The following is a 20,862-nucleotide window of genomic DNA, read 5'->3' on the forward strand; positions in this document are numbered from 1 at the left end:
TGGTGGTGGTCCTGACACCGAGACAGCTGTATAAACACAGCTGTGATGTCTCCTGGGGCCAAACTAGCCTGTTCACTGCTATTGTGAATATCTCTGCATGGTACTGTGTGACAGTCACATCACTAGTTAGCCTTTGACTGGGGCTCTTTGCCCAGATCCATCCAGTTTCCCCTCCATTGTCTTTCTCAAGGCTCTGTATGACAGAAATCTCGTAATTCTTGAAAAACAAACGAGAATCTGAAGTCTGAATCCTGAACACATACAGATTTCTTGCTGTTTGTGTGCCCAATATAATATCAAAATAACTGCAGGTTAGAAACTAACTTTACTTGACTTAATGAAATTGCAAAAAAGAAAAAAAAAAAGCAATGTGCCTTTGTCTGTTGAGCAGGTTGTGCCTGTCTAAAGTAGAAGTTCAAAATGATTAAATGTTACTTTGGTCAGCAACCTGTGAAGAACTGCTTAGAGATGGCAAAAGAAATAAGAAACTGAGGAAAGGGTAATTCTGTCAGGGGGAGATTGTTACCACTGACTCACAGACCACCTATCCCAATTATACCACTGACTAAAAAGAAAGAACTAAACATATGTACTAATTTACATACCAGATGAAGAGATTTTAACCAATTACTTAATAGAATAACAATGCATATGTTAGTGCTTTTTGTATAAATAATTGTTAATCTGAAAGCTTCATGTGCTGTCTTGGGACAGACGCTCATCTCTGCACAGACATGTTATAAAAGGAAATACCTCCACTCTGTGTGTAGATTGGTTCTTTGCACACTGGGTGATGAACCCAAGTTTTGGGATAATAAATATATGCCATTGAACTTCTGACCATCTGCCCGTGTTTTACTGCTGTAAATAAAAAGCTCTGCACTGCAGAAAAGCAACATTTCTGTGCTGCATAAATGACCGCCAGTTCCATTTCACCAAGGCACACACCGCCATGTTTTTCTTCGGATGTTTGAACTGCATAGACCACAAAAATCAAAGGAAGGCTGTAAATCCTATGTTATTCCTGCTCTTGACTGTAAACCTTTGAAACAATAAGGATTGCAGCCTCCACACGGAAATCTCTTCAAAGAGGAAGAGCAGTGAAGTGCTCATAAAAGGAAATACATTTTTGTCATTGCTGCTCCATTTCCCTGTGCTAAACTTTGTTTTAAGAGCATCTCATGGCCATAAACTACAGAGGGTTTTCTTTAGACTTAAAAATAATCTCAAAACATTTTCTGTGAACGTAACATGAACTCTTTTTCTGTCTTTCTAATAGGATGAACCTCTTTGACAGCTATGTACTTACAAATTTTCTTGCTTAATGTGAAGATGAAGGAGAAGAATGGGCTCACTTGGGCATGCTTCCTCATTTGTACTTCCAGAAAGGCTGCCTTCCCCTCCTCAGTCATTGGAGAACTTCCTACTAGGATGGTAGGATATCCATTTTGTAGATCAGATTCAAATACAGCCCTGAAACTAAACTTTTAACTAGCAGAAGTTCTGTGGCCTCAAATCAGGGTCAAATGCGCATTCTGCAGATGTCTCCTTTCTCTGCGGTTTGCACAGATGAGGCAAGGACTTCACAGGGATGGAAATGAAAAGGCAGGTGATTCCTGTACCCCTCTGCTGGGACAATATTAGATGCCTTCCCTGTCCTGCCCTGTGGATGAATAAAACACCTGTTTCCAGAGCTGTCAATCAAGAACCTTGCAGGGTAGGAAGTGTGTTTTAGAAAACTTCTGCTGCTGAGCTACCATCTGGCTCCCTTCTCTGCTGATACGTTTTATTGCGCAAAACAGGCTTCCACTGTCATCCTGCAAAGCAGTTCGTGCCTCACGGTTCTTTATTACACAAATCAGCCTTGGACTGGAGGCATGATGTTTATCCATGACTGTTCATCTTCTGAAGACAAAAGTGTAGATTCCACCCTGATGTGACTTTAGCTTTTTTGTCTCAATCTAACCAAATTACAAGTTTCACCAAGGTGACAGCCAGTCAGAGTGGAGGGATAGAAATGACATCCTGAAATGAGTTTTGACTGCTTGGTAAATACTTTCCATGAGTAATACGTGTCCTCACTAGCCCTCAAGGACACTAATTTTTTTTTGCTAACATCACCATTCTTTATCAACCAGTGAACTGTAGAGCTAGAGATGCAGATTTTTTGTGAAAGGGGGCTCCTCTGCCATTGGAAGTTAGTATTATTTGAGTAGCTTATTTCTGGGATAGAGTCAACTGCAGAGTTATTTTGGAAGGTTCCTCTTTAGAGAGCCTCAGACACAACACCCACCGGAGCTGACCCCATGGGCAGAACCAGCTAAGGAAACTCAGAAACCCTCATGCATCCAATAACACTATATCTTAAAATGATTTTTTCTATAAAATCTCAACTCTTTTTCTTCCCTTCTCCCCATTTTAGTTTATAACAGGCTTCTGGGATGTCCTGGGATTTGTCTTTTTTTTTTTTTTTTTTTTAATGGAATGTCAGGTTCTAACAAAATCCTTCCAGTCTATATTTTAAATCCAATTTTATGGCCTTCTGTTGCTCCACTCCCATTCCTCTCACAAGTGCACCACGTTTCCCCCCCACTGTGAAATGCAAGTCAGCTCTTGACGTCAGCAACCAGATCTGCAGAGTGTAAAAGTTTTCCAGCCTCCTCCCCAGACACGAACAGGCTAATCAGCTGTACTCGGTAAGGAGCAGTGATGGAAACAGAAATGTACCAGAGGGTTAGTTTTTAAATATAACACCTCTCATATGGGAATTGCTTTTTGGGGAAGTTAAAAAAAAAAGATAAAACCTACCTAGTTAAGTGTATAATACTATTATACAGAGCTATTTCAGAGTAACTGTTTGAGAATTAATCTCTTTCTAGTCTTAGACACCTGGAGTAACTGTAGCCCTTTAAATTCATAGCCTATCTTCTCCAAAATTAACTGGTCTTTGCAGACAAGACCTTGGCTAACTTATTCTAAAACTCTAAAACAGACAAACCAGTGTCACACCAATGCCCAAGGGCCTAACTCAGACAGCTTTTCACATTAAAGGCATTACGCCTTGTTTGCATCAGACTTTTAAAATGTATCAGCTAATATGCGCTAATGACACGCACTTAAACTCTAGTCTAGACAAAGCCTGTGCGATTGCCCTCTGAATGCTTGATGCGATCCACTAACATCCTGAAAGCAGATCTGATTACCCCATTTTAATCACGTAAGGCTATAAACATCATAGGATTATCCAGTCTTTCCTCGCAACAAAGAACAAATGCTGAAGACTATGCATGCGATCTAAGCCCCAAAATATCCTCATGGGATGGGACCTTTGCCCTTGCACAAACAAGCCTATCAGCAGGGATAAAAAAGCCAGGATTTGCCATACAGAAATGCATCTGTGGAGAGGAATCTGTTACACCAGAAGGATGAAGAAGATGACTTAACAATGATTTACTTAGACTACTGCTTTGACATCTGTGATCAGCTAATAGTCTTACAGGCATAGAAGGCAGAGAGCTGAATAGGAGCAGAGATGTGACTTCATGTCTGTATACAGCATTGATCAGACTAATACACCTAACAGCTTTTCTCTGCACATTTTAAAACAGGTGTTGAAAAACTGGAAAGGATATTAGAAAAAAAGGATGTAATGATTTGAGGAAGAGAAGAGAAATGCTTTATAGCAAAATACTTAAAATCTCAATCTGTTTAGTTTATGAGAAAGAATACTGAGGAGTAAATAGGCTACAATTTATAAATATCTTCACGGGGAGAAAATATGCAGTACTAAAGGATTATTTAATCTTGCAGAGAAAAGCAAAATTGCTAGAAGCAAGAAAAAATCAAGTTAGGAAGTAAGGACACAATTTTGACAATACTAATCCCTTCTAAAAATATCAAGCAAAAAAGTATCTTTTTGGTCACTTGATAACTTTGCTTACAGCTGGATGCTTTTATGGGAGATGTATTTTAATCCACTGTACGCTATTGGGATCACTACAGAATTAACTGTGACATGGCTACGATACGAGCAGTCCAAGTGGTTGATTTTTTTTTTTTAGGCTTCAATATTGTGTACATAAAAGCATATAAATTGGCAAGAAGTACTTAGCAGCCAGAAGTTTGAGCAAATGGTTATAGTATAGCTATGGCAGGATTGCAGGAGTGCTCTCTGCTGTGTTTAGAAGAATAAAAATTTTTTTTCTCTTGCTGCTCCTCTCCCCCACCCTCAAATATCCATATTGAGAGGGAGTATGACATTGGAGTCAGCCCATTAAGTCTGAACAGGGACAATGTCTATTACCCGCTGTGAGGCAAAACATTTAATCAAAGGTACTCCTGAGCATATCCATTTGATTTTGTTTACAAATTAGGATTTCCATGTATTCAATGCAATGAGTTTATGTAGTCAGAGGATCTGCACCTTGTAAACATAATTTCCTGATTCGGCTGCTTTTTCAGTTGACTTACTTATTTTGAAACATGCGGTTTCAACTCACCCTTTAGCCCAAGCAGTCACGCTGACTGTGCTCTCAGAGAGTCTGGGAGAAGGGATGGCTTCCTCCAGATCGTGTTGTGATTTTTGGCACTTAATGCCAACAAATGTAGGAACATTTCTTTTTTTCCTGAGCATCTCAGCAGTTGCTTCCAGAGGAGACTGACTACAGAACCAGAATGAATTTTACTGCTGCTTCTACTTTCTATTTCAGGGGAAAAAATTGGGTAAAAGAGCTGCAGATCTTATCAGGGTAACCAGAGTGACAAGTCAAGGGACAGGAAAAGTCCTGCACCTTCCTGTACCTTTTCACAGGAAGAAGATGATAAAAGCTGCACACTTTAAATGCTGAACTCTGAGATGGATTTGTTAAGCTTCTGTTTTGGGGAGATGAACAGAATATGATGCAAAGTGGGCATCAGTCTTATATCAGACCTGGCTACTACTGGTGCTGGAGGCAGAAAAAGAATATAACTCCCAAACCAACCAATTCCTTCCTCTCTTCCTCTCCCCAAATCCCATTCTGCAAATCAGCTCACATCAGTGCAGAACATTTTTGTCATGCTAACATTGACTGTCAAAGCCATTCTTATTTTAAATAAAGCAATGCTTGCAAGACCAGAATTTTGTCTTAAACAAAACACCCAGAATGCTCTTAAGACAATTTTTCTGGCTTTAAATTCCACAGCATTTACTGTACATGATGTGTAGCTAAATGTAGCACAGCTTGATGCAGGGTTTTCTCTAAATCTCAGTATAGCTGTTCCGTAAGCAAGTGTGATGCTCTGGCAGTTGTGAACATGTGAGTTTCGCCCCAAACATGCACACTTCAATAAACAATTAGGCTCCACTATGTGCAATAGCATGAGGCGATATGAGAAATTCCCTTTTTAGTAATAGGTATGATGCAGTCTTCATCAAACATTGCTATCTCTTGTGGGCATAAAATGCAGTTTAACGGAGAGGTTACACTCATCTCCCTTGAATGGGCAGGGTGAAATGCACATTTGTCCAAGAGTTTTTGCACAGTGTATCTATTAATCCTTCAAGCGGGAATCAAATACAGTGCCGTAAGAGGCTAGCCCTCTAAACTGATGAAAATCAACCCTGACACCACTCCAAGACAATTAAAAGCTGAGGATGAGCTAAAAAGCTCTGCTGGGAGAACAGGAGTTCAGGCCAATTGAGCTTACAACTCCCTGCAAAATACCAAATCTTCTTTTCCACTAGTCCCTATTTGAGAAGAGGGGACACTGTTATAATTTTCTGATGTAATTTGCAGGTGCATGCCAGGTTATTGCATAATCTCACCTTCTGAGCTTGTGGTTAGCCTGGTGGGGTGGTGTTTCTTTGGCCTATCCTTTCCTTTCTTTTTTTTTTTTTTTTTTTTTTTTTTCTTTCTCACTACCACTGTCAGGCTCCTGCCAACTGGTTTTGAGTCTTTGCCATATGTGTGTCCTCTTTCAATCTGACTTGGATAAACTTGCACTGCCTCGTTTCTCTAAATACCACCTGACCACCTCAACATCTTCTTCTTTCTGGAAGAGAGCACGCTGACTTCTGCTGCAGCTGACCACGCCTCTGCTCCAGTCATCAGGATAAAGTGGCATAGAGAAAAGCTAGTCTTCATTTCCATCATACTGACTTCTTCTTTCATTATAGATAAGTCTCTTTGCTGCAATACCCAACAGTGCCAAAAGCACTGTCACCTACAGCCATGGCTTCAGGGTTTTACAGACATCCTCCAGTGACATGCTGCATATGGAGTACATCTTTCTGAGCTATGATGGCATCAGATTGATTGACACTACTGCTCAACTGGCATTGCCAGAATTTAATGCTGGCTTGCAGAACATCACTATCTTCTCCATGTATCAGTAACATACCTGCAAGAAATGTCTTTCAAAGGTGGCTTCCTTGATATTCATCCCATTGTGTCATTGTATCACTCCATCTCTTCAGGACACCCAGCTAGATCCCCCAAGGATCATGACAAGGACATTTCAGCAGCTAAGTGCAGTTGAGCATTTTAATCTAGTTTCCTCCAAAGCCAATGAGCACACAATGTTAAAGCCAATTCTGGAGCTCAGCCTGATCCTCATGAGGATCTGCAGAAGTTTCATGGTCTCAGCTGATATGGTACAATATTGCAGGATGCCTGCATGCTATTTATACTTAAAGTTTAGATCTTCTATGGTGATATCTAAAGACCAGTGAAGAGGTTCCCTTTTAGCTGATACGCCACAAGGACTAGAAAGTCACTGTCCTAAAGCTCTTGTGGTCTAGACAGACAGGAAAAACCCAGGAAGAGAAAACACACACAGAGAAAAGATGACGATTAGGTTACAAGGTCCTGTCAGTTTGAAGATGTTTTGTGGCTAACTGGGATGGGAGTTGTTTTGTGGGAGAGAAGACAAGCTAAAGGGAAAAAAAGGATGACACAAGAGAAAAGAGAGGACAGAATATAGTGAATAAGTATGAAGAAAGCTGAGGTGAAAGTTTTCTCACATCTCTTTTCCCCAGCCTAAGTGCCATCCGTACACATTTATGTTACAGTACTTAAATATGAGCTGTCAGACCTAACACATTTTTGCCTGAATTATTCATAAATCTGTATGGTCACAAAAGAATTAGTTACTATTTGGATTAAACTAGTTAATTTTCATTAACATAACTGGCATATAATTACTAGTTTTACACAAATAACTTACCTTAACACAGGTTCTGTAGCAACCATAATAGAAATGCATGTACTTTAAAACAATTTTTGTGTACTGACTGAAAGCATAATTTTCTCCCATAATAGACCTGCTAAGCCTTTTTCTTTTTCCCTTTCCTACACAATTAACATTTAATTTAATATTCCTATATTCCAGGTAGATGCCAGAAGAGAAATAGGTCCTAAGGCAGTAATCACCAACAGCCACGTAGGAGAGTTCCTTCATGACTAATTGCATTTGACACTAATTGCTGTTTATTGAAGAACCTGAGTGAAACATCACTCTGACAGGTATCTGGATACTCCCTGCGTCTGTTGCAATTGGCCATATTTCCTGCTGTTGGTGCCCCACTTTCTGGGGCCAACTCTCTTGTGGCCAGCTCCCCTGCCTACCAAGAGGTGTGACTTGGAGGGGGCTGATGTTTCTTATCCAGCGCCATGCTAAATGCTGTACTGATTCAGTCCTTTAAAGTAGAGCTTAGGGAGGAATGATTCTTTCCATTCTCTCCTGGCTTGGTTGATGCACACATTTCTTCAGCTGTCGCTGGCTTTTAGAGGAGTGCTGGAGTACTGTGTGTTTGACAGTAAATCCTAAATGATAATTTACATAGATGTCCCTACCTAAGGGACGCAACCAAAAGTGAGTTATACCATTCCTTGCCTGGCCAAAGGCCAGAAGCATTAGCTGGGAGTTAGAAGAAGTAACTAATTGGATGCATCGTGACTACCCAACACACCACTGAAAATGAGAAATTTGAAGGTGTTCATTTTTAATCTGGTTGCTTGTCTGAAAAAATCAACTGAAATCTGTTCAGCTAAACAAAGGTCCATGCTGGTACTTCCTCTGCCAATATTTTTAATTATTTCAATCTCAGATAATATTGCAAGCTGTTTTTTGATTCCTAATTAATTTAACCAAGTTATCTGCAATTAGTAGTTTAGGTAGGAGAAAGATAAGTGCCAGGAGACGCTGGATTGATAAAAATTCAAAAACAGCAGAAGAAAAACTTTCACAAACAATATGGTAGAAGTCATATTTATTGATAAAAATTAATATATCTGCTATAAAATTTTAACAGTAATGCAACTGAGTATTTATTTTGATGCATAAACCTGAATGTTACATACCAAATACAATACAGTAACACTGGTTTCCTCCTTATTTACATGTTTATGAAAATTGATATGCAATCCATGTTAAAAGAACTTGTAATGGAGAATAGTTACATTAGAAAAATAATATTCTTGATAAAGCATTCTTGAGGACTCCAATCACATTTTCAGGCCTCTTTCAATAAGGCAAAAATCCCTGGTACAGCATATAACTTAATTTACAAAATACAATAACTTCAGACACATCTTCAAGTTTTCTTTTGGTATGCTTTTCCTCACTGCAAAATTACTCAGTTTTTCTTACTAAACAGAAAGAACTTTCAATAACGAAACTTAATGAGTTCTACTACATATTACATATACATTGCTGTAGCATGGCGACCATAACTGGGCAATCTTTCTCCTTAACTGTTTGCTCAATGAGCTTTTCTTAGATGTAGGACATGTAATATTTTGAAATCTTTATGATTGTGATATCTTTCTTCAGTTTTCATAGGAAACAGATCTGTCACATTTTGAAACTTTTAAAAAATTTTATTTTATTTTAGGAACTGGTGCACAACTACATTTCCACTCACAAGAAAACATCACAAATGTAACTAAAATTAGGCTTGGATAACTTTGAAAACATACTACTATGTGCCCAAACCAAAATTTCTTACTTTCATACTTTATAACCCTGCCATGCTCTAGGAATTCTTCTGCATAGCTTCATTACTAGTCACAGTCAGATAGTTTTAATTCCTTCAAAGGCACAAAACTTCCACCTCTTTTCCAGTGTTGCTCCTACACCAGTGAATTCTTGTTTAAACATGCGTGGCAGTCTTGTTAAAAGCATTTCTATCTCATTTGCAGAGATCTGAGAAAAAGAGAAAGGTAAAATTAAAGTGAGAAAGCTGCCATGTAGATTGGAAAGAAGAAATATGGAGAACAGAAATAAGGGTGGGGGGGAAGGTGGAGGTGGAAATCCAGGGCAGACGAAAACAACCCACCATTATTATTTTTAATTTTTTTTGTTATCTTTAGTCTGACATGAATTGCCAGACTGCAAAGCGAGTGCAGATTTCTTGTCCTTGCAGGAATGATTCTGCTTTTGTAAGTGCTGTCCCACTGTAAAAGAACGACAACTGCTATGTCGGGGCTGCTGCCATACAGTACAGTACAAAGTCCATCTAAGAACCATGATAGTGTGTATACTTGTGCGGAGAAGGAAGCAAATGAGACTTTATTCTCCCTTCTCATCCCACAAATGCTTGAATCCTTCTTCTCCCAGCTCCATCAATTTTTCTGTTGCAAAAACTACTAACACGTGGATTTTATTTTTAATTAGCTCAGTTTTCTTACTTAGGGTTGACTATCTGTGGAACCATCTTCTCCCAGTTTGGACCAGTTCAGCAGCCCCAGATAACTGAACAGTGAAGTTCCTGCCTCAGCATTGCTCAGGATGTTTTTATGGTCTTGAAATCTTAATAACTGGTCACATCCCTAAAGGGAAGGATGCTCTTATTGCAGGAAACACTTTCACAAAGGCAACATTTTTGGTATAATCAGTAGGGAAATCAAGACATGATCAGTCATGGAAAATGAACCATTTTATCCCACAGCTACTTCTTGTAAAGTGATGGTCATGAAAGGAACAGTAAAAATCTGTGGGTGCTGCCTGTTATCCACAGGTATCTCCACAGATTGATAGGCTTCTCTGGCAATGATGATATTTCTGCTTATTCATGTTAGTAGGAACATGATGAAAAATTTTATTTTTTTTAAAGTAGCATATAAGCAAAAAAATGTGCTAATTACACCTTATTCTACCCAAAGAAGGACAGAAAGTATCTATCACTTCTTATTTTCCTGAAGAGGTTAGTGAAGCAGAAATATTAAATGATTTGTTAAAGGTGCTCAAAAATCAGTGTTGGAGACAGTTTAAAGCCCCAAAGTAATCAGGCCCATCTTTTACATACTTTTATGGCAGTAATGGATAGCTGGTTACCTTTGGGTAATGTATCTGAGCTCTATACTGAGCCCTCAGCCCGCCCGGGTATGCTGACCTTATCATCCCTGTTCAGGTGAGGAATGACAGGCTAACCATGGAAAGTAATTAAAATTAATCTCTGAGATTGCATCTCTGGATTGGGCTATTAAAAAGTAATTTGTTGCTACAAGCAGTTACTTCCAAAGTAAACCAGGGAGGTCAAATTTTGCGGCTCATGTTTATTATGCAGCAGGTAGGTCAAGTGGTAGCTGCAGGGGCTGGTACGTTGGCACCTCGGAGAGATGGAGACAATGCTCCTTCCATGAAGGCTCTGTTTGCAAGTTAAGAGTTTGATCCTGGGAGCCTTGCAGATGCCAGCAAGTTACTCACACAAGTAGAAATTCAAGGACAGAGCCCATGGACACTCACAAAGAGGGACTGCAGCAGTAAAGAGGGAGAAAATTGAAGAGCTCAGTGGGCAGAAGCAATGTGCAGCAGGGCTGGAGCCCAAGAAGCTGGTGTTTTAAATGATTGCTGTTGCCACGCAAGAGATACAGAGCTGGAGGAGTCAGCCAGGGGAAAAAGCAGTTGAAACTTAGCCAAATACTGTGTGTTAAGGAAGGACTTGAAAGATGACTGAAGAGGTGTACACGTGGCAGAGGCAGGGAATAGAGAAGCAGATGAGGAATGGCTGCAGGTGTGAAGCTCTGGAGTATCAGGTCTTGATCAAATCAGATTTTTTTTTTTAAATTGAAATTCACCAGTTTCTCACCACTACCATCCTCATCCCTCATTCCCTTTTCATTGTGGGTAGCAGTGGACTGTAAAGCACTAGCAAATCTGAGCTGCCATGGCTTGAAGATAGCGCCTAAGGACTTCATCATCCTTCATCCATGGAGCCTGTTTTATTTCCGGTGGGCTTCTAGCTCAAGATTTCCTCTGTTTTTAACTATGCACTTTTTAATAGAAACAGAAAAATCCTTCAGAGGCATGAAGCAGCCCATCAAAGCAGCCCATCAAATCAGCCAGAAGGTGATCCTGGCTATGGGTGGCATGGCTGGAGGGAGTGTTCAGGAACAAAATATTACCAGGATCAAAGGAGGTGTGTCTAATGACCACCACCCAAGGAGTCCCATTCACATTCTGAGTCCAGGTGCACACCATAGCTACATCATGACTCCGCGTTGTAAGAAGATCTGGGCAAGCACCATCATCCCCATGTCCAGAGGAAGTATTGGCAGGTGTGGATCAGAGCTGTGGCTAACTGCAGGGTGACCCCTGCATTGGCTAAGTATCTCATGCAGTCTAGCATCCTGCAGAGCCATTGTTTAGCACTTAAGAGTAGCATTCACCTGATCAAAGGTGGATATTTCACAGCTGAGCTTCTCACCCTTGACTTACCTAACATTCAGTGAAGATGAATAGGCCCTTCTGGGGCTTGATTTCATCTCATCCTACAGTAGATATTTAAAACTAAGTCAAACATTCTTATCCTACAGGTATGTATTGATTATGGACTGTACAAAATATGCACTAAAAACACTTTGCACACTGTAGTGTGTCAGCCTCACTTTTGTGTTGGCCACTCCTCCTCTGAATTTAGCAATAGGGTCAGACAATTCTTTTATGAGGCCCTCTCCACTTCCACATGGAGATGAAGGGTATGGTTCATGGTCCATTCATCTGATCATGAAAGTTCAGGTTCAGTGTTACCCATGGCTAAGAACTTTTACAAAAATAAGGAATTGTCTCCTAAAATGCTGCACAGTTTCATGGCCATGGCTACACCTGCCTCTTGTTCTGCTTTCTTTCTCCTCAGCTGTACTTCAGGATCACATATCATAAAATCAGCTGCTAGTCTTTGCCATTTAAAGCCCTGCTCTTCTTTGCCGCAAAGAATAGCTAAGCAGAGCAAGGCAAAGACCTCGACACAAGCACGTGCACTGTAATTTGCGAATGAATAAAGACTGCAAACCCCCAAGCCCCATATCCCATTATCTTTCTAATGGAAACACATGAAGAGTTTAACCTGCAGTAAAGAATAATACAATATTTCTATAGAGAAAACAGATTTTGATTAATTTTTTTTACCCTAGAGTCCAACTGCTGCATATAAGACCAAAGATATTCTATATTGGCTCCAAAAGGGTGGACGTGAAGAAATGTGGATATGATACCTGTATAAAAAAAAACGCAAACAAAGTATTGAAATTGCCTCAGACAATATATCATTACAATAAGAAAAAATAGTTCTGAATAGTCTGTTCTTGTAGGTTTTTCAGTATGAATTATGATTCTTATTTTTCTTACACAACCCAATAAACATAACAAAATGGCACATTTTTAATGCAGTCATAATAACATGGTAAACACAATAGCTCATCTTCAGGAATGACAGCAGTTAGCAAGTAAGTGACCAAGATAATATATTGATGAATAAAGGAATTTCTAAACAAAGACTCGCTGGAAGCATTTCAACTACCAATTTTATGCTTGATTTACCAATATAAAATTGTGGATATTGTAATGGTAAAATTATTGCTTTTTTCCTCTTCACTGGATGCTCTGTTGTGAAAACGTTTCATATAATTGTGTCAGAAACCTCACTCCCTCAAATTTTTCTAGCAATTATGCTGATGTTGGTTATGAAAAGTGTTTAATCCATATTACCCCTAACTACTGCTGCAGAAAACACAAATCCTTTATGACATATTTACTTATTTACTTTCTCTTAAAAGAGAGCCAGTTCTGTCTATCTTCACTGTTATTTACAGGATCTTTGTAAAAGGTATGGAAATAAAAGTGGCTTAGGAGGAGTCAGGATCTAAACTGAGATATTTTGTTCTGCAATGAAAATCAAGTGACAGCATAATAATGATGACCAGAGAAAACAAGATTTGGGGCATCAGAATTGCTATTAAAGACACTGTCCAATTTCTCCTCTTCTAAACACACAGTGAAAATACAAAATGGCATGTGTGTTGTTTACTGTTTGGGGAGAGTTGAACTGTAAGAATCAGAGCAAACATTTTCAACTCTGTTTGGATGGGTTTCTTAGCTAAACCACCCTAGGGGAAGTTCCTTATATTTAAAGCATAAACACCAGGATTAAAAATGCTTACAAATGACAAAAATGGGTCACTGTATCTTGTGTACTGCAGGCCATACTGCTTTCTTGATGCTAAATGAGTTAGGATAATCTTGGATTTAATTTTTCCCCAAATACTGGCCATGGTTGAAAATTATAAGTAACATGTAACTCATTTTAGACTGGCCTTGCAAAGAACACCTTTTTTCCTCCCTCATTTTTACAGTAGAATTTACAAGCTTCTGATCCTGCAAAGGGAGGGGCATGTATTTAATTTAATTTCATACTATGGTGAGTCCTACGGCAGTTGCCTTCTTTGTTCTGTGCGTGACCATAAGCACACACACTAGAGCTCTTGAAGCAAAAGCCAAGACCATCACACTTGGATGGGTTGACTGGAAATCTAATTTGTATTCAAATCACATTTTATCAGTGGCATTGCATTTGTTATGTATGTTCCCAAGCCTTTTCAGTTCAGGATGTTCAAAGCTAGCTCTTTCATATGATGTAAATAAAAAGTAATTTGAAAATATTTTGTAGTTATTTACTGGAGTTCCATGATAACTGTTTAGTATTTTTTTCCTTTTATGCTCTTTTCTTCTAAGATAAAATTGAATTTTTTTTTTTAAATACAGACAAAGTTAATGAACGGATGGAGGCAAGGACAGTTTTTCCCTTGCAACATCTGAACATGCTTCCGATGAAGAGATAACATGAAGTCCATCTTGAGCAATCTTTTGCCTTTGAACTGTAACAAAGAGCCAGTTGTGAGGGTATTATGACCAGTAATATCTGGACTGAGATTACACTGTTTATCTGAGTGTGCAACTGGACAGCTGGTGGATGGAACCCACTTTGGGACACTGACACTACTTGTTACTGTCAAATAACGAGTCACCTAGAAAAATAAGTTTGTTACTCTGTTCTTAAAATACCATCCTTGCTACCCTTCTCATGGAAATCATCTTTGAACAGATCAAATATTGTCCATTGCAATTAAAAGATCCAAATTTTATTATAACAAGCAAAACTAAATCAATTCATGCACTTCTGTACATCCCCCTGTCCCACATCTCACCAGTCACAGGAAGTTTGTGTACTAAGCCCTTTAAACATTTAAATACATTCTTCACTTTAAAATGACCTTTGTGGTCTGAACTGCCTGAATCTGTACCCCAGCAATAAACCAGCAACTTTCCTGGTGCTTAGCAGGTGCAAATGAGTTGCATTTAGACAAATTGAGGTAGTTTTGGAACTATCACCTACCGGCATACCGCTGCTTTTGTGAAAAGACCAAACCAAAGAAATGAAACCTGGTCTTTCAGGTCAGCATTCCTGTGAATGGCAACAATGCCATAGGGAGCACTTTGGACCGTGGGCCTTTAGGCTCCATGAAAACCTGCCCCACAAATGCAAAACATGCACAGATATACATGGGGCCTGTTCCCTCCAAGGGTGCCATGGGTACAGCCAGCATTCCTCTGTGGCTAAATGCTAGGTACCAGTTAGCTGGCCCACTGCCTATAAGCTTTAGCTTTTAGGCACTCTAAGAGTTTATTTTAAAGATTTTATTCTAAGTAAAGGATATGACAGTCCTTGTGGTATTCTTTATAAATATTCATATTGATAATTTCGTCACCTAATGTAAAAGCATAAATCTGGCTTGCTTAACACATCCAGTATATATATTTTTTTTACTTGGTAGTTTGCTAATATTATTTCCATCTCCTTCTCCTTCACCCTTTTTTCTAATAATAAGATGACAAGTTATACAATTCTAGCTAGCTAAATCTTGATGTAAATAAAGTCTTCATACTTTCATGCTGCAAGTCTAAATGCAGATCCTGCAATTCTTTTCATACCCAAAATCCTGTCATTAAACTCTGCAGAATTTTTCAGAAAGGAAAAGTTCACTTGTACTTTAGGATTTATCTTACTAAAAGCCATTACGAATACATATAAAACACAAAAAAAATATTTTTTTTTAATTTTACTAGCACAGAGATGCATGCAAAGACACATGCAAAACCAAAACTTGTTAAAAGGCTTTTTGTTCTCAAATACCTTCTTTGGGGTTGTCTTACCTATTAATAGTGCCTCTTTCTCTGATTTTAGACCCGGGCTTCGTTTCTCTGAATTTTTTTCTCTGTCTTGGTTGACCAATGCTACTGTCAATACATTGATTTCCTATACAGTTTAAAAATAAAACAAACAGGTGGTCATGTAGATTTCATTTACTTCAGTTAAACCTGTCTGCTTCCTTTCAACTCTATAAAATAGATCATTACTTTATATCACATCTAAAGACAAGACAATTATAAACAATTTATTTGTTTGTCAAATATTAAGACACTTTTTGAAGTACATTTATGCCAAGAGCTGCCAAGAAGAGAAATTTTGCTTGTGGAGTAAGTAATAAGTTTGTTGCTAGTGCTTCTTCATTATAACAGCTTGAAGGATGTGCCGTAAATTGTGGGGATGGTCAGAAAACTCACATTTTCTAGCTATTAAAGCTGTAAACAAAGATCGCCTCTAGGGAACATGGATGAAAACATCCAGCTACATCTATAAGAATAAATTCAGCAGTCACTAGCAATGTTTCTAGATACTAGAGCACAATCATCTACCCTGTTATACTCTTCAACCAGTGCCTGGCATGGTGTTGGCCCCTGTCCCAAACAATTCCCAAGCACGTTTTGGGGGTCAGCATATTTCAGGGACCATTCCTAACAGGTGGTTTGCGGAAAGCTACCCTGTTTTGAGGACTGAAAGAGAGACAGCCTTAAGGGCAAACAAGTCAAGGCTCCTGCTTTGACCTCCTTTTTCTGCAGCCAGGTGGCCTGAACCATCCAAATCCCAGCCAAGCCATCACATGTTAGATGTTCCATCAGAAGTACCCAGGCAGCTGTGTGACACAGATTGCTCTTCTCCTGGGTATACCTGAAGTAAACAAATTATCTCTATTTCAGAAGCACGTATGTGGCCTCAAAGTGCATTGTACAATATTCAAGGATATACATATGCTGTTTCCATGGAGCAACTGATATGCAGCAGCTTGTTCCTCGGTGAGGCAGTGACTCATGCTGCTGCATCTGCTCTGTGAAATGCTCAGCAGTTCCATGCAAAACGTCAGAAGCAGAGAGCATGGGGCTGGAGATATGGTGGTTTGAGAGGGGGCTGTGCAGGAATGGTGCTCTTGTTCTGGTTGTGGGAGTCAAGGTAAGCATCTGGAGGTTGCATGGGACTGGATAGCCTCAAACACAAGCAAATTTGCACTATTTGGTGTAATGATGTGGCCCATCTAGAACATGCACTTGGAGTGGTGCCTTGTTCCAAAATTCTTGGCAAGCATTTTTGGTAATAAAAGAGAGACACTGGGCTTGGGTTGCTCTAGGGCATTTCTGGAGGTGTGAATGTTCCAAGCTAAAAACAGGTAAAAAATCCAAACTATGTCAAATGTGCCTCTTTATAGATGAGTAAAGGCTTCACAATCTGTGAGACTGGTAAAAAGAGTCAGGCACTTCCTCATTCTCAATTAAAAAAAAAAAAAATCAACACAAAAAAGCCCCCAGTGATGTACTCTGTGCTCTTTATAGGCTGGCTCCAAGGAGCAGCTGCCCCATATGCGGTGCCCGATGGCTCAGATGCATCGTGGGTTCACGGGTTCCCTCGCATTGCAAAGAAGAACAAATTGCCATGTGTCAGCTAAGAAGCAGTATGTGCATTTGAGTGACGTACACACATATGTGTATCCTTAGTCCCCAGCAACAAAGTGCTCTGACAGATCTTAGCCCAGAGGGAAGGAGGAGTGAGATGCATTGAGTCACCCGTGGTTTGCTGCAGTTGTAGTGGCCAAGGGGGGCATGTCTCCTGGCCAGAGATCTGTGTGAAGTCATGTCCATGGAAGCTCGTCAGCCTATGCTGCCCTTTTAGTCAGTAGAAATGAAATAACTTTTCAGTCACGTATTTTAGTTATTTACTTTAGGTTGAAACAGATTGGACCTTCGAGCTGCCTCTTATTTTCCTCACTGGCTGCAAAGGGAAACATAGCACAGATTTAGACACCTACAGTAGGAGAGAGTTTGCAGTTCAAGAGTTGCAGTGACCCGCTCTTAAAATAATGGTGTGCCTGAGTGCTCTGGCAGCTCCATCACCTTGACACTAACACTCCTGTAGTGCTGTAATGACAGGGCACATTATAGCAGCAGGAGTATGCTCTAAGTTGTCCAGTACTGTTGATTCCCCTCCTGACAGAGCCAAAGGCTAATGCAAATACTCATTTACTGCTGGCCATGACATCCAAGAATAATGAAAGAAAACCCAGGCAAGAAACAAAAACAAGAGAAGTGTTTGCATGAATTTCTCCATAAGGGCAGTAATGACAAGGGAGTTACAGATCAGAAGAACAGAGCTGGATCACAGATTTCATGACACTGCAGCAGAAGAGCAGAGAAGCATAATGCCACCAGAGCTTGTATAGGTTAAGATGTAACTTTTGACTCCATCAGAGATAGAAAAATAGGCTAAAAATAACAATTCCTCACAGGGGAAGGAGAGAGCAGAGAGATATGTGTATTTGATATAACAGGCCCCAAACACAGCACACTAGCAGTTTCAGACGGGATTAGAAGTTTTGTCAAGCAGTGATGCAGAGAAAGAAACTGTATTCCCTTTGGGAGCAACGAACAGACGGATTCTCATTTAATGCCCAGATTTGAGCCTGTGCAGAACATTTTGTGTGATTTATAGGACAGTGTAAATGGATGCTAAAGGAAGTCACATCAAGTCTTCCTTAACTGTGTGTTGGTATGGAGGATAAAAGAGTAAAAAATGGGTTATGGGGGAGCCTGAGGAAACTAAGAGTGGCACAGATAGCTACTTAGCAAACGACTGGCTTTAAAAGAAGGTTGCAGGTTCCTGAAGGTGTGAAAAGGGGAGGTTTCAGCCATCCAAAACTGCCTGCCTCATGGAAGATGATAAATTAGACATCTCTGATGTATTCAGGTGCCAAAATAAGCTTGCACAGGCCATGGAAAAATCCAGGGTGTGCATGGTCACATAAAGGATTCAGTAGCAATGCTGGTAAGAATGAGTAGTGATTTAAGAAAAATGGGCATAATTGTGTCTAAAAAACCAGTGCGAAATTCACCCAGAAACGAGGCTAATTATAGTGTAAGTGAAAACCTCAAGTATGTGACTACACACTGCAGATACAAATCTGGTACCTATGAAGCCTCTACAACAAATCCTCACACAGTTAATGTGCACATTTTTAGAGGCACTACTTATGCCAACTCACAGAAACTAGACTTTTGAGAGTACAAAGGTGAATGAGGCAATAACTAATTGGAAATAAACAGTTGGGTCACCTCTCTGATGTGAGAAAAAGCTACTGATCACCAGATGCCTGAGGAAATTTATTTAATATATATTACATTACAGTATTTCCTTTCTTTCCTGGAGACTATGCTTTATTTGGCAAATTATATTTTCTGAGGCCCTAAGCAATCTCCTTCAGCAGGTTTCATTATAAAAGGAATATTTTGCTACCATCTGTCAGTTACTGCATTAAAGGACAAGAACACAGCTGAGCATGTGCAAAACCAGTACTTATTAGAAGTGAAATGACCTTGCAAGAACTAAATGCAGTATGTGGAAGGCTTAATCCAGGTTAAATCACACCTGGAGATCATTAGGGACCTGGCTGTATTCATTATTCACAAATTATGTCTGGTATTGGAGAACATGGAGGCCTGATTTGATGATGACAGCTCCAGAACTGCTCAGCATGAATGCAACCATTCTGTGTGATGCTCTCACCATTGCCAGCTTGGAGCTTTTCCCTGCAAATGACTTTCATCCTTCATCAGATGATGCAAAGACATTAATTTCCCTTGTGGACTTGACAAACTCTGTGATTCTGCATCTACCCCTTGGGACCAGCATTTTGATTCGGGGCTCCCTGCTTTTGAACCAGGGAGGGAAAGACAGAGAGAGAGTTTTTCTGTAAAACTTTCAGGAGAACTTGTTGGGTAAAACACAGGATGGCATAGTAACAATTTTCTCACATGGACTATTCATTTACATGGGCAGACCTCTGACACCACCTCTGACACAGACCTGATGGTTGTGGAGAGTCATACATGTCAGTTCTCGCACGTGGATGTATACTTTAGCCATGCCCTGGCCATAAGGTGGGACAGAAGTTGGATTTATGTCTTTCTCTCATGTACCTTGGCTTCTTTTGGAAGAAAATGCAGAGGCATGGGTAAATGGATTGCTCTAAATGGTGCCTGGTCTCACTGTCCGCCATGGCCCGCCACAGAGCAGCTGGGTCCCACACTGTAGAATATTATGCCTTCTGAAAGACCCAGTAAAAAAATCACCCAAATCTACCAGACTCCGGAATAGTTTACAAGATATGTTGGCTTTTGTACTATATGTACAAAGCTGATCATCTGAGGCATTAAAACAGTAGCAGAAGGAAAGACTAGATGTTGGATACAACAGGCATGTGACAGATCAACTGCTGGATGTTATTATATGTAAGGGATACACCACACTTTCTCATCAGACAGGGGATTTATGAGAGAAAACAAGTAGGAGGAGAAAAAAAACCAAAAATATCTGAAACATAAGCAAAAATCTTGCAGGCTCTTCACAGCAGGCCAGAGAGATGCTGCAAGCTTGAAAAGAAAAGTTAATTTTATGATTTTGATACAAGAAAGAACTATGCACGTGTGATAACAAATCTGCAGTCCTTAAGCTCTTGAAAGGCGTGTGTGTACACGCTCTGAGTCCACAGAACTGAGCGGAGACTTCAGATGTGCTTGCCCAAACTGCTTATTGACAGCCAGGCAGGTTTGATGATTCTACTGCAAACATGGGTAGAAACTGGCCTGGGACATGAAGACTGCACATTGTAAATTTATTTTAATTTACCCGGGAATCTCTTAAAGTCTGGTATAGTTGTGCTTGCTTTGCTGGTCTTTCTTTAAATGTACTTCAGACCCACATCTGAAAATTTAATCTTGCTGTTTTAACCTGAATGGAGCCTAATTCAATTTCCAATCAAGTGGGTGGAAGCCTTGCAATAGTTTCAATGCACATCAAGTCAGGCATCTTAAATTTATGGGGACATGCAAGGTTGAGGTACAGGACAACTTCTGACAGCTTAACATGGTTGTCAGTTGAGAATTGGCGGCTGTCCTTGTCTCTGTTCTTATCCATGGTGAATACAAAATTATTCAATCCAAGTTGAGCTAAACTACAATGAAAGAGCTTATTTAAATTTAACTTAAATCAAATTTCCTTGCAAATGTGGCAATGTATGAGTACACTCATGGACAATGATCATGACTCAGACAATCTCAGAATCGCAAAACCACTCAGGTGACTTTGGGAGGTCTCTAGTCAAACCTCCTGCTCAAAGTAGGATCAGCTGCAGGGTCAGAGCACATGGATGTGCAACAAGG

The 20,862-nt window shown here is 39.8% G+C and overlaps 1 protein-coding gene across 1 annotated transcript in view; it reads right to left on the reverse strand.

Annotated features, from left to right (window-relative positions):
- Positions 1 to 8,236: 8,236 nt before the first annotated feature.
- Positions 8,237 to 20,862, reverse strand: part of LOC104459503 (ecto-NOX disulfide-thiol exchanger 1) — a gene marked incomplete at its 5' end in the record, with an annotated part of 85,886 nt that continues 73,260 nt past the window's right edge. Inside the window, 3 exons of the mRNA XM_010084749.1 lie at positions 8,237 to 9,186; positions 12,391 to 12,476; positions 15,472 to 15,574. Coding sequence (XP_010083051.1) covers positions 9,055 to 9,186; positions 12,391 to 12,476; positions 15,472 to 15,574 — 321 coding nt within the window. The remainder of the gene's footprint in view (positions 9,187 to 12,390; positions 12,477 to 15,471; positions 15,575 to 20,862) is intronic.

The sequence above is a fragment of the Pterocles gutturalis genome, unplaced genomic scaffold, assembly GCF_000699245.1.
Source record: "Pterocles gutturalis isolate BGI_N339 unplaced genomic scaffold, ASM69924v1 scaffold8635, whole genome shotgun sequence".
In the NCBI taxonomy this organism is placed as follows: domain Eukaryota; kingdom Metazoa; phylum Chordata; class Aves; order Pterocliformes; family Pteroclidae; genus Pterocles; species Pterocles gutturalis.